Raw genomic sequence first — 15,130 nt, forward strand, 5'->3', positions numbered from 1 at the left:
TTATTAATTCATTTATTTTATCATCTTCCATTAAAAATAATTAGCTTTTGAAAATTTTTCTAAATTTAGAATAATGAGTAAAATTTGAGATAACATTGGAGCCTGGTTTACTTTCTAAGACAATTTCTGCATCCTTCTCCTGATGATAAACTGGTTTGATTGGGTGAAAATACTATATAGCTCTGTTGCRTAAGTATAATGCCTTGTTTCTAAATTAGTTCTCAATGGGTGTTTTTCACGTTTACTATGAAAACACACATGTATTGGGGCATAGAGTTTTCAGAGTTGGATCTCAGACAGTATCCAGTTTGATTTTAAAAGTTCAAGTATTCATGTTAAATATGTGAGTACCAATTTAATTAGGCAGTCATTTTGAAATGTTAGCCCTAAGGCTAATAAACGACTTGTTTTTTCCACAGAGTTTGATTGGAGGGTTAGTTGGCACATTTAGTAGACCKTCAGAGGCAGGTAATTGTTTTGAGCGTTATATTCCACCAGCCTTATAAAATGCCTTTGACCATGGCATTCAGTGACATAATGAAATGAGTAACAAAATCTCTGCCTAATGATTTTGTCCTGAAAAGTGCTATGTATATGCSTAGAGATCATTACAGTTTTATTATTCCCATATTAAAGACCATATCATAGTACGAAATCTTGGCACAGAAGCATGGTACATGTGTTTTATTCATCTGGGAATGGGTGTAGCACTAGTCCAAATGAGGAAATAATGTATAACACATTTATGAGAACTAATGAGAATGCTAAAATACAAATAGTGCCCTTTTTCCCATTTCTAATAAATCTATATCTGTCATTCTTTAGTTGACAGATGCATACCAAGAACTGGAGAGGGAGGAAAGCTTTGTAGAGCTCTTTTGCAAGGGATGTGTTAGAAAAACTGATTTGAACTTTATGTACATTGGTATCATGGGGAAGGCTTGCTGTTCTCTTGTTGCTCTATTTTTCTAAAGGTTCACCAATTCCATTACAACTGATGTGCAGACACAAAATGAATATATTTAATTTCATGTGTCATACTAGCCACTTTTGTGAGGGGAAGAATCCTCTTTGAGGATTGCATAAGCATTGATGTTTCCACCTTTTGACCTCTCTTTTCCACTGCTGCAGTCTCTGGACATAAAGCGACTGAAATAAAAGATAACAAACTCTTAAAAGAAGATGTTATTCCTAAGGGAGATTTTCATTTTCTGAATTCCTGCAAGAAATTGTAATTTTGTAAAGACTGAGAAATGATTTTTTGCTTGAAAGCTTTCAAATAAAACTTAGTTTGAACAGTATGATAGAGTGAAAGAGAAAAAAGAGGAAACCATATTAAAAATAAATGATGTTGCTATTACTATCAAAGCTAACAGCAATTGTAGTTGGTTCTTTTTTATTTCCAAATAGCATTATTTTAATGACAGAAGAATCCTAGACAGCATGAGGTATCCAATGCCTTAAGCATGCTCCCACACTCCATAAGATGCGATCTCTTCTTGAAAAAAATTTAGTGCAGATCATGTACTTATGTGATTCTTTTCCATGGTTTATCTCTTTGGTTCCTCTAGATAAAAAGCTGTCTAATCCTCTTCAGTGGCAGAGAAGCAATGCTTTTAACATGGGCAGTTCTTAACCAATGTCATTATGAAGGGGAAGTGAGAAGATAAAAGGAAGCCTAGAATAAATTTTAAAAGAAGTAAAATTTGTCTAGGGGATTTAGATAAATGTCTGCCACTAGAATTAACCTTTGATATGTGTCTAAGTCCCCTAGACTAGTTCTGAAAATTTCAAATACAATAGGAAAGCATCAATATGTAGCTTTAAGGATTAAAAGCTGAGAGGGTCTGAATGTGAGACAAAGTTTTATTCCAGAGAATATGGTCATACATACACATAATATCAACATATGCATGTGTGGAAAGGAATAAATCTTAGTAAATCTTAGCTTGTAGAACATTTTTAGCCCCTTTTCTCTTGCAGCAATTCCTTGTAAAGGCAAGCACTGCAGAAGTATTAATAAAAAAAGGTGGTACATGCATACATTTGCACAACATTTTTCTATGTCATGGTGGAACACTGTTCAGGCCCAAGGTTTGCCATCTATTACCCATCTGTTGACTGAATCAGCTTCTCATACAAAGATTAATGCAATATATAGTCCTCATATAATTATTATTAGAATCAAGATAAACTATAGCGAATTAAAAAGGAGAGTATTGATGACAAGTATATTAACTTGTCCAAATGAGAAAGTTTGGACAAAACAAGATTCTGAAGAAGATATGAGAAGGGGTATTTTCAGTGGAACAGTTAACCTGGGATAGATCACAATTGTATATCTTCCAGTTATGAAGAAAAATGAATAGATTGACAGCTTATATACAACGCAGAACATTTGGAAGAGCCTGTTTCAGGTAAAGTTGAGCGTTCAGGATGCTAGAAACCTTACAGCTGAGACAATATGTTTCCTCACTGATGTGAGGATTTTACAACCAACCGTTAGTATTGGAAGGACATTGAGAGTTTGAGTTCYTTCATCTCACTCTTCTGCATCAAGGCATTGGTCCGTAGGGAAAGCAGAGGTATTGGAGTCTGCAGAGAGCAAACCCTTTTCTTTCATGAAAAGTGACATGCATCTGCTCACAGATCTCTCCTTGTTTGCTTCATGTACTTATTTGATGCATCTATGTACAATATGAAAGGCCTTTCTGGAATAGTATATATGAAGATGTCCAAATATGAGTGGTAGGGGTGAGGAGGATTGACAAAATAAAATATTCCACATTGCAGCCAGGATACACCTATGTTTCAAGCCTGACTATTGCTTTACGTGGTGGCCTGTGGAGTAGCAGCAGATCACTGCCTTTCCACCCCACTATGGGGCTGCTGACCATGGGCAGTATGGGCTCTGCATATGTATGGATCAGATTGTCAGCACTGTATGTGCACACACCTACTACCAGAGCAGAGCTCAGCTCGTATTTGCGGCTCAGTGGATTTTCGTTTGAAGGGACTCACTGCTTTTGAAAATATGCTCTCCCGTCAAATTGTAATGAGAGTAATTTTACTTTATCCTAAACTTCCTGCATGCAGAAGGAACAACGCATAGAAAGAAGGGCTGCTGGTTTTATTTTTGCTCTTTTTTGTTGCCAAAAGTCCAAAAGTAGACTTTTTCTAAGTATACTTATTACACTTTCTATTATACTTAATATAATCTCATATTTTAGGGCTGCCTAGTACTATGAAATAAAACTTAAGCAAATATATTCCTCAGCCAATCTTTCCTCAGTTTTCCCTGAGGAAATACAGCTCAAGACAGGCCTTCAAAAGCAACAGAAGCTCTTCTCTCCCATTAGGAACTTGCTCTCATTGGGACCCTTGTTAGTTGTCTTTGGCACTTAGTTTGGGATTTCCAGCCCTGTGGAGTACACAAAAATAAAAATACAAGGTTTGCTGACTTAGTCAGCTATATTCAGAAGACRCGTGCCTGCTTTTTAAGAAATCTCTGTCACTGTTACCCTACAGGCTTGATGTCCTTTCTACAATCTTATTTTGTTATTTTAATACCTTGGACATTAAAAAATTATGAAGTCTGAAATAACAAGACTCATCCTGTAAAAGGAAATCTTCATAGATATTTTTATAGTTTGGAATCAGTAATTTTCCTTGGGAAGAAATGGAATGGTGAGTTCTTAGTTTTCATCTTAGTCAGTAGGCTATTAACAAGCTCAATTACTGAGCAAGTAGAAAGTTATGTTCAAAATGTCCCATAGGTAACAATGTCAAGACTCCAAGTTTGTGTCTTTTGTGAACAAAATTTTGCTCTTAGGAAGAAAGGAGCCACCATCAGTAATCTGTATGTCTGTATGTATCTGACAGCTAAATTTAGGTTGTTGACAGATTATCTGCTGGAGACATTTCTGCAATACTTATTGCTGTGATCTCATCACCTACAGGATCATTTTTGTACTACATGTGGTTAAAAACCACAGTGCTGTCACCACAACTAGGTTTTCCTTTTATATATATATATATATATATAAAATATAAACACAGGGATCAAGAGGTAGAATATTTCTATTGACAGTGTAATGCCCTACATTAAAGCATGTACTAAACCTCCTGTGAGCCTTTGTGGGGCCCTTCTGCGTGCCGGCTGTTCTGTCTCAGTTGCCGCTCAGTCCTTTAAAACTTCCCTTGAGTGCTTAGATGACAGGGTCGCAGCCCTCGTTCTCCCACGTGTCCATGATGTGCTTCAGCTCCGCAGTGTTGGGAACAGGCCGGCTCTGCACGTGTCCTGCAGTGGTGCGAGACCAGTGCGGTCCTCRGGCAGTTTGCTTCACAGGGCATGGGAACGCACTCTCTTCGGGCGGCTGCCTGTCCTTGCCTTTGATCCCTAGCAGGTACAATGCACTTGTGAACAGGGTTTCTGGGTCAGTGGCCTGATCTCTTGAGATAGTTCCATGAGATAACAGTCTTTGTGCCTTAGGCACTCAACTGTGTCTGTTTTCTAAATTCCATCCTAGAGAAATTTGAGTCTCATAGGAGCAAAAGACCCCATTAAGCAAATTATTTAGATAAAGAAACTGAAAACATAAAAGGGACTGATTCAGTCTTGAGGTCAATGCAGCTACTTCAAAGAGCAATAAGAAAAGAGTTTCCAGCTCCTTGCCATCCAAACACTTGCAGATAATGAAAAGTTGTTGTCTAAAGTAGGAGCCATCTAGCTTAACAATCTTCCTCTTATCAGGCCTGAACATATTGTGGGTTCTTTGCCAGACTTCACTGATTACTATAATTATTTACATATTCACCCTTCAGAGTTTCATCAGGCTATTCCAGGAGGAAGTTATTTGAATTCCAGTGAAAAAGCCTTCATTCATTTTCTCCAAAATACTAATTTTATGAATTCTTATACTATAGAGTGGATACCACTTTTATTACCTTAGTTACTCAGCAAAGGCAARCTTTATAAAGAACCAGTGCATTACTCTGTCAGAAAATCTTAGCTAGGTGGGATTCCCCCCAAACTCCCATAGAAGAGAGAACATCAATTAATGCAGAAAAAAATATTGATACATCTTCTGTCAGCTCCATTTCAGTTTTAGTTTATTTATCTTTTAGCTGTATATCTTCACCCACCAGATTAGTCTGTTCTCTTGAAGCTTGACTAAGATGGTGCAAGAGGAAAGTAACCAGTTAAAACTTTTCTCCTCAGCAGGCAAATCCCAGGCTGTTTTCTGTAGTCCCAGCACTGAGATGTTGAGTACTTTGTGGTGGCTTCTCAGATGGAGTCATTTCTAAGAAGGAAGTGCTGTGGTCAGGAAGTCGAGGGTCCCTGGAGGGTGCTCACTTTCTTCAAATGTTGCAAAAAGAGAAGTTCACAGAGCCTTGCAAACTCAGGCAGTGTGAACCCACAGGGACGCCAGTGGAGTTAGTTAGGGGGGAAGTAGACCTGCAATTTTCTATGTGGAATATATGTATATATATTTTGAGCTGTGTATGTTGTCTTTAAGTATGATCAGACAAACGGAAATGTTGATCTGTGATTACTCAACCTGCAGTTCTCGACCACAGTCTGTTCCTTCTGCTGCTTTTACCTGTCAGCGCTTTTCTAAGGCTCTCCTGGGAAACTATGAGTCTCCCTAATCTTCCTGGCTCTGCTGATAACTTCATTTGCTTTGTCATGCTTGCTACCTTGATTTGGCTTTGATTTTGTGGCTTGTGTCTTCTCTATTTCCGTCACCGCTTGGTACCTCTGTAGAGTCTTTGAGTCAGAATGTTGAACTGTAGCCTTGCAAAGCAAATTCCAGTGGAAATTTAAGTGTGTATGATGTCCAGATACCTGAGGTGCTTAGCTAATACTGATGTCAATGGGAGGAAAAGTGAATCCATTCAAAATACTAGGTCTGTTCAATTGCTGGCTTTTTTTTTTTCATTCTTACTTTGGGCATCTGTGCAGGTACTTGGTAGAATAAAGAAAACTATTTATAACCCTAAAAAAGAGTTGAATTGATAATTGCTTATATTTTTTTCTTAAAAAAAATAGTTTTATCTAGATGAATTACACTGATGTAGACTTTCAGTCTAATGTAATCTTAACCTCTGGAGGCATTTACTCCRAAAATGATCTTTATAATAATAACTGTGACAAACTAAGAAATAATTTTCCCGATTCCTGTATTTCTCTTTTTAATTACCATGACAAAAATAAAAAAACAAACCACTAATGAAAGTGGACATTGAGATGCACTAGATACCTTCAAAGTGATGTGTAGTAGTTATGCCCACAAATTCAATTACCTATAAAGAGTATTTGGTCACAGATTATGGCTTCTGTGCCTGTCTCTGATAATTTAGCTGGAATCTCATGCAATAATAATTATTTTTTTTTGCTTCTTGTTCTCTCTGAAGTGTAGGCTGTTCCCAGAGGAGTCCTTTTTCTTTACAGTCTGAATAGTTATTTGATCATTGACACTGCCAGTGATTTGTGGAGTAACAGGATGATTAAGTATGTTGGCAGAGTGTCTCATTTACAGAGAGGCAACAAACTTTCTATCTCTTCTCTTTTTTATGATTYTTCACGTCTGCCTTTTATACCTCACTGAGCTCATGTTAGCAGTTGACTTGCAATGTGGAAATGCAGGAACATTTCACATTTGTCTTTAGGCAAACAAAGGAATCGTCGGTATACGCAAGAGTGTATAGGTTTTCCCATTCTCCGAGAGAAACAAGTGAGGGTTTTGCAGCATCTTGATTGGAGYGTTCCCAAAATGCAGGCAGCGCGGTATAACCGCTTGCAGGGGCTGATCCTAAGTGGCAGTTCGGGGAAGGAGACGCAGGTGGGTCTTACTGCTTCYGGAATGGAAAGTTCTCCAGAGACTGCTGAAACAATTAATTGACATTTCTGTATTTTTGCCTAAGGTGGATGACTTGAAACACGGCTGTAGCACTAGGAAATCACAATGACAGATCTGTGAACTTCACCAAAGCAGATGGTTTCAGAAAAGAGAGCTCAGGCAGGGCAGAGGGAGAGGAATATGCAGGGCAGAGAAGAGATTTCCCATGTACTTTTCTCACTCTCTCTCGTTGTTTTATGTGCACGAGTGATATGTGCATCTATGAAACATTATATCTGAATTTTTCYCTTATGAAAATTTAGGGCTATATTATCAACTGTTGTGATCAAATTAATGGATACAACATTGAAGACTTGGATGTCATTTATTCAGAGAGCAGATAAACAGTTTTTATTTTTTCATACTCAATTATTCCAGTGTTTTTCCTCCAGGAAATACTGCTTTCCATAGGGTCAAAAAAACATTTCTCATTCTTTTTTCCTAAATCTACTTGTTTCTTTCAGACTTTTCCTTTGGATGGATGATGGAAACTATTATAATTAAGAAGTTTGTTTTTAAATCTGGGTTTCATAAAACAGGTCCTTGTGATTTCCTTTGTAGTTAACTAAAAAAAATCCTAAGGAGAAAAGTTTACAGGGATTTTTGTAATATAATGAATAATCAATAGCATCTTCTTAGATTCTCTCTGGTACTGAATAGGCATAAATGTGTTTTTTTACCTTTTATTTTTAAGCAGCCCCACTAATTCCCCAGGCAATCCACACTGAAAGCAGTAAATCTGGGATATCCTCTTAAATTGAATGTCAGCATCTCACAGTGTACTGACTTCCAGTCAGGACCCTCACCTCCAGCAAACAGGCTGACTACATGCTCAAAATAGCCTCCCCGTTAACTTGAATGCTCACTTGGGCTGTCGCCTTGTAGGCAGAGCACACACAGTGGATGTCTTTATTTAAGAGTCATCACTCTGCATACAGCCAGCTGTAGGTGACAGTGAATTTAACTGACAGGTAAATTTGCGGGTATTAATAAGAAAGCTTAGAAACATTAATTTGGGGTTTTCATAACATCCYGTATATTTAATATCCCATTAAAATCAAGCTATAGGAAAGAAATTATTTTTCAATACATACTTTCAGTTAAAGTCCCTGATCATGAAGATTTATTTTAGTTTAATGTCTAATGATCCTTCTTCCAAGATGAACCCATGCACTGATTGTAGAGAAAGTAGAGGAGAAGAGAGTATAGAATAAGATCAATCAAGAATCCTGCTGCAACTTGTTTATTTTCTCTTACCTTGGAGCTATTCCTTGCTTTCTTGCAGAAAACGATGGCACATTTACATTTTAGACACATCACATTACTGTGCTCAGTGATGCTGAGAATCTCACATCCCATTAACCTGAATAGGAAAGTTATTGTAACCATTATCACTTTTGTATTAACATAGTCTTCATGCCTGGTCCAGCTGGCTGATTTTTGTTACGCATTGTTACTATGAGGGGGGAATAATCAAATAATATTCTTTACATGGTGGTTTCTTTTACTTTCTCCTGATTTTCCCTGAACGACATGACCTAAAATAAATTTGAACTCCAAATATTGCAACGTTTCAGACCTTGCCTGCCTCCCCATCTGCAGTTGTTACTACAAAACATGTTCTGACTTCCATTGTGCAGACACCTGTCTATAGTATAGACTTTGAAGAGAGTATCTCAGCTATAGTAACTGGGGGCCGRATGCAGAGGTTAAAGATAGTCTGCTGGTGAACTGTATTTTCCTTTTCTAATGCTGTATTTCATGGAATTTCTTTTTTTCCCTTTCAGTCTGTGGAGGATCACTATCCCTATGTAACTGTTCTCTAAGGAAGATTTGTGCAAAGAGTAGGATTGTCATGACCCGAAAATGCTGAAGACTCTGTTATCCTAATTTCTATTATTTAAATATTTCTAAAGCTAAGGGCTTCCAGAAGTTTACATTCACTCTCCAAGCATGATTACAAGATAAGCATCCATGCTGTGGCACTGAGGGGAGGGAGAGGATGCAATAAATCCCTTTAAAATATTAATACTAGGAGCGTGAATGTGGACTTCTGAAAATTCAGAGGACGGTTCAGGATACAGGAAGGAATACAGGCCCCAAAGATTGCTTATTTTGTTGCGGGCTGCACTATATAAAGCTGCACATCCTGTGTGTCCAAATATCTCAAATTTGGGAATATCCATAGATTTTAAAACTACCAGGTCATGAGTCTGGTCTTACTTGCATTTTGTAGCTTTGTGACTTCAGCGTTATTGAAGAAACAACGTTTGCCTCACTGTGTGGACCAGAAGCCACAGATACAGTTTCACARTGCAGAGCTGCAACTTCTTAATCACCTAAAAATGGACAACGGCATGCATCTAATTTTGTAATCTGTTCCATGTTAAATGATACACAATTTTCCTCGTACCAGAAAACAAAGTTATTACGCGATATATACTGTAATACRTAATATGATGCAATATATTATATTATATTGTTATATATTTTAAACAGAAAGAGCTAAGACTCAAGAAGCATATCCAGTGAATTCAGATGATTTGCATGGGAGATGTAATCAYTCAATGTTTTCCTTCTGGGATTCTTTTAAGATAGTTAGCTGTATATATATACAAGAGGTTTGTATTTACATAAGGAGTGTATCTCAAATACAATAATTATTTATTTTAAGTTGATGCACACACASAGAGCTAAATTAGAAGCTGCATAAAAATAGCAGCTGCAATATCCCACCCACCACTTCAGAGAGGAAAAGATGAACCTTTCTTAAAATCAAAAAACACTTAAAACAAAATTATCTGACTCTGATGTCATTCCACTTCATGTAGTTTTATTCACTACTCTTTGATAACACTTCACACATACTGTTATTAATGTGAGCTGTAATAAAATTACTTAACACAGCTGTTCACTTTCAAGCTCAGAGGGACAGTAAATTGAGTACAAGTCACGTGCTCCACTACAGTGAGCCGACCGAGTTTGTCCAGCAGCCAAGGGTGGGTGCAGCACAACGCAGGGCTGGTGGCCAAGCTAGACCTGCAGCGCAGCGCAGCCCCTCCATAGGTGGAGGGGCTTGGATCACTAAGTCCCTGACTACAAGAGTTTCCCATAAGGACCACTACAGGTGCCAAACCCAGAAGTGTAGCTGTCCTCATTTTTCCTTCTGAACAAGATGGCAATCACAAGAGAAATCGTAAAAGTGCTTTCATATTTTTAGACTGAATAGTTCGTATGATAATAATGAGAGAATACTCAGAGCTGTTGGAYGTATTTTGTAATGTATATCTTATAATGTAAATTTTGTGGTTTAAGCAATGAACAGATATTATTACATGTTATATAGGAATTGCTGATGCAAAGCAAGTGTTCTGGCAGACTTGGGCTCTGTAAGTGTAAGCAGGCATGCTAGGATTAAAGTCAATCATCATTTAATGTTTTTGCCACCATAAGAAAATCTGTGGGTTTCCACGTCATGAGGTTGCCTAGCATGGTCAATACAATTATTCCCTCTCTGTGCAGTTTACATCCACACACTTCTGTCACCCTTTACTCTATATCTATTAGAGGSCCAGACACCTTACTTGCTGTAATAGATTTCCCGCTTTCATCATCACGCTTTCTCCTATGTCTTTACAGTGGTCAGTGTATATCCGTGCTGCTGTCCGCAAAGAAAAAGGATTGCCAATCCTGGTGGAACTGCTTCGAATAGACAATGACCGGGTGGTATGTGCAGTTGCTACAGCTTTACGAAACATGGCCTTAGATGTCAGAAATAAGGAGTTAATAGGTATGTTTTTTTCCAAGCAATCTACATATTCTGTGTTTTTTAGTTTACAGCAGGATGAGCACAATGAAAACTATTCCTCTTCTTTCTAGGAAAATTTCTTTAAAACATTTTTAATGTGCCCTATTCATATTTTGTGATAGCTCAGTGCTATATTGCAAAGAATTGTTTTTAAAATTAATTAAATATCATGCAACATTTTATGATTTGGCATGCTGTAATCTCCAGAAGAAAGGCAGTGGCTTTTGTTCTGCTTCAGCTCTTAAAATAAACCTTCTCTAAACTAAAACTAAATTAAGACTGAATTTTTCCTGGCCCATACTCCATTCATAGGCTGATAACAGAGTAACACTTGCATGTTCCAGATCAGGGATCTAAGCAGGGCAGCCACTCCTGATCCTCAAGTAATATTGGGGAATATGAAGTGTCARATCATAAAGGCTTTAAAGATGATGCCAGGAATTTACTGGACAGCTTAGCAGCTCCAGGAAAAGAACTAGGAGACACTTAATTCACAAATGCCTGTGCATTTATGGAAGAAAACCGCAACTCACGTTGATCATTGTTGTCTCTGAATTCTGATGGAACAGTAAGCGAACTTCTTCAGTTTTCTGGGTTTGGAATTTTATTGTTAGCTGAAGCGTGTTCAAACACTATGGATCACTGGCTTTTTATTTTTATATTCTGCCTTTGAAAAATGATCACTGCCTTTGTTTTGGATTATTTCAACTGACTCGACCAAATTATTTCTTACTTCCTCTGTATGTTAAGAGTTTATTTCTGTTCATTTATGCTGACTTGTTAATTTGTTATTGCAGCATATTTATGCTCCTCTGCTTTTAATTACAGAATTCCACAAGCAGATACTTTGATCCTAGTGCTTTTTAATTTTTATTTAGGGCTAGTGCTTTGTTACAGCAGTGCTGTACAAGGCATTAAAACAAAGCTATCACCCTCCTCACACGTTGTACAGACTAGAGAAAATTCGCTATCAAAAGGCTATAAAGCAAAGAGAGGCAGAGATTGGCAAGTCATGTGAGCCTGATGTGGTTGCTGAGGAACTGAACTCAAGTTTGCTGCTTTACCTGCAAGACCAGCTTTTGCCTGTGTTGTAGTTGATAGAATTGACAAGAAATTGGATTTGTTCACCATATTGTGTTCAGCTTTCAGGAAGCAGCACGCTGCCTATGTGTTCTTAGTGTTCTGAGTTTTTCTCTAGCAATTTTAAAGTAGACATAACTGCTGAAGAAAGTATATCAGACCATTTAATCTGTACAAACAACAAACTATTCTTTTTTTTTATGATCCTACCTCTACTTTCAGTCCTCAGTATGTCTCAGTTTCTATTTTTTAACATCTTATTCCTTCATTTATGGGACTGCCTCTGAGGGATTCAGCAACCACATTTTAAGATCCTTAATATAGTGCATTCATATTGAGTGGTGTTCTCCCCATTTATCGACATTACAAAAAACTTTGTGTTTAGTTTACTAATTTTAACTGTGGTTTGTAATGTCATGGATTAGACGATCAATTTTGTTACCCTTTCTGAGCTCCAATTATTTTTTAATTGAAACTTTTATTTCCTTCTCAAATATGTACATTTCATTTAAGGCAGTAAACTGCACATATGAAATAGATCTATCTTTTAATAAGATGTGCCATACACAATACTTTGGTAAATTATAGATAGTAAGACATAGATTGTGTAAACCCCAAATGTTACTGTTCTATGGAATTTTTAGAGAAAATGCAGTATATACAAATACAAATTTAAAAAAGATAGAAAAAAATCTATTGAAAATAATTACCTAATAACTTTTTTATGTAGCCAATCTGTAGTGGCAATGCAATGCTGCTCAGATTTAAGGTTCTTGTAGGGTGATTCTGAAAAAATGTACTTCATAACTGCAACACAAATTTGCTGCAGGTTAAAAAAACATAATTTTGCCAATAAGACAGGGAAGGAAAGTATAATTCCTGAACCATCTTCATATGTTCATTTTTTGACTTTCTTCACTGAACTGGAAAGAAACAGTAATACTGGTCACTATTGCTGTTTTTCCTACATTTCTTGTGACAAATAGGCAATATCATAGGCCTGATTTTCAGAAGTGCTGAGCATCTGCAGTTGTCAGGGATTTCAGCTCATGTTGTAGGTGGTGTGGTTTTTTTGAACATTAAAGTTCCACATGTTTTAAGATACCTTAATCATTATTCTGGAAAGGAAGACAGAGGGGTTGTGGTTAGACATTTAAGCATCTTTCTGCCTAAGCAGAATCAGCATCCTGTTTCTCTTTCCTCATTGCAGTTTCTATTTGTGAGTCATATTCTTGCAGTGACAAACTCTACCTCACAAAATTAGTTTTCCCTTTTACGTAATTTTTAAGGTGATTTGTCCATCTGTGTGTGTTGTAAAAATTACATAAGTAGAATTACATTTTTTTTAATAAATTTGTAAAGCTTCCTTTTCAGTGGCATTCTGGCTCCATTCCCAGCTGCAACTGAATGAATGTAGTAACTGAATGTAGTAACTGAATGTAATAACTGAATGAAATATTTCTCATTCTGCAGCTGCTGGCCAGCCCATAACAGTGTTGATGTGTCTGGCAAATATATCAGCTTGCCAAAGTCCAGACTTACCTGTACCAAACTACAAAACAAACAAATAAAAAGGCCCTTTTTTTAAATGACCAAAATTTTCTTTCTTGACTTTGGTTGACAGATCGATTTAGTATGTTGTTATATTGGAAAAGTTTGGTGTCAAACTTCTTTGATAGTTTATCTGAGCCATCTCCATGCAACATTTTCCTCTCTATAGTGAGGTCTTCCTACTGGGTGTCCTTTAAAGCATGCTCAATATGCTTAATATAAYCAGAGGGTTATATTTCTCCTCTGTGTTCTTTTTCTTCTCCAGCCCTTCTGAATTGTGCCAATGTTTTCTCTAGTTGGAGGCTGAGATAGGGAGTATATTCATCTTTGTCATTTCCAAAACTGAATCCCGCTTAGACCAAGATATGGTAAACTTGGCCTGTTTAGAACTAATGCTTGGTAATCYAGCACCTGGTTTTCCTTGCTTGCACATGTTGCTCAGGTGCTTTCCTTGTCGTGTTCAGATCACATTCATTTTCTATGTGCCTTTCAGGACCCTCATCTTTATGAAATTATCCCCATTCTATGTTGCTACACAGCCACATTAAAAAGTGCACCCCGTAGGATAGATTATCATTCTTCCTCACAGGATGGATTATCAATCTCTCCTAGCAGTGCTGCAGCTGTGGGAAGTAGCACTGTGGGTCCTGAAAAGAGTTGGCTGCTGATACTGCCTTTCTCTGTTCTTTCTGATTTCAGCAATTTAGGCTGCACAAAGCCACTGTGTCCTTTTGGTACCCCAGCATTTTTCCTGCTTCTTCTCACATTGTCAATAAGCATTTTGGAAGACCCAGCTTCCCTCTCTTTCAACCAGATATATCTATTTCCCTTGTTCCAGACTGTCTTCCGCATGAAAACCATTTCAATTTGATCAGAAGACTATACTTCAAGTGATATTTTTCTGGACTTTTCTAAAATTCATGGGGCAGACTTCCCTCAGTTCTCTGACATCTACCTTAATGCAATTTCTCAATCTTTACTTCAAGCAACATTTTCTGGGCTTATATAAAATTTATTGGCCAGGCTTCCCTCAATCTGCARTAAACTTTAATATTTTCTAGTACGTTAAGTAAGCCTCCTGTAATTGATTAGGCACTTCATCTTTTTCCTAACCTTATTTTCATTCAGGAGGCTGTCTCAATCTTAGTGAGAGAGGCAGCATTAAAACTAAACACTCGATTATCTTCCTGGGCCCTCATGAGCTTCCTGTCTGTGCTGCAGGATTCTCTACTGCTCAAATCTTTTTGTCCCCAGTTTCAGCTATAGCATCTCTAGAATTGCGCTCCTTCTCTTATGCTGTCCAGCAGGTTTGACATGGGTCTCAGCAGCTGAGCTCCTGTGCTGACTGACTCCTCCTTTGAGGATGGGATCATTAACTTAGGACTTCTGCTAAGGTTGCATCTCTACTAAGTTATTTTGGGGAGCTCTCCCCAGCCTCATTGGAGGCCTCTGCGTCAGCTGAAAAACAGACTTCATTGGCTTTGATCATTCAGTTAGAAAAAAAGACTCACTTTTGCCCCACAGCTCCCCCAACAGCTTCGTTGACAACCTCTGTGATGTTCTGTCATCCTCCAGTTCCTTTCTTCCTTWAAAAAAAAAAAAAAAAAGRCAAAAGGGAAAAAGTAGAATAACAGCCCAAAATTTCTATGTCACTCAGCATTCCAGATATACCTTAATTTGAGGATATACCAGTATCCTCCCTGCCCCAGTAATTTCCCTTGCAAGTATCTTTTTGTCTCAAGATCACATGCAGACTTGCTACTTCTGGCATTGCCATGACAAGGAGGCT

General features: G+C 37.6%; 1 protein-coding gene across 3 annotated transcripts in view; it reads left to right on the forward strand.

The window, feature by feature from the left end:
* CTNND2 (catenin delta 2) overlaps positions 1 to 15,130 on the forward strand; it is a 655,980-nt gene that overhangs the window by 578,057 nt on the left and 62,793 nt on the right. For all 3 annotated transcript variants that reach the window (XM_085302090.1, XM_085302091.1, XM_085302092.1), the window contains one exon: positions 10,542 to 10,692. In XM_085302090.1, coding sequence (XP_085158216.1) covers positions 10,542 to 10,692 — 151 coding nt within the window. The remainder of the gene's footprint in view (positions 1 to 10,541; positions 10,693 to 15,130) is intronic.

Source organism: Rhea americana, unplaced genomic scaffold, assembly GCF_003343005.1.
Source record: "Rhea americana isolate MKP2758 unplaced genomic scaffold, rheAme1 scaffold_185, whole genome shotgun sequence".
Taxonomy (NCBI): Eukaryota; Metazoa; Chordata; class Aves; order Rheiformes; family Rheidae; genus Rhea; species Rhea americana.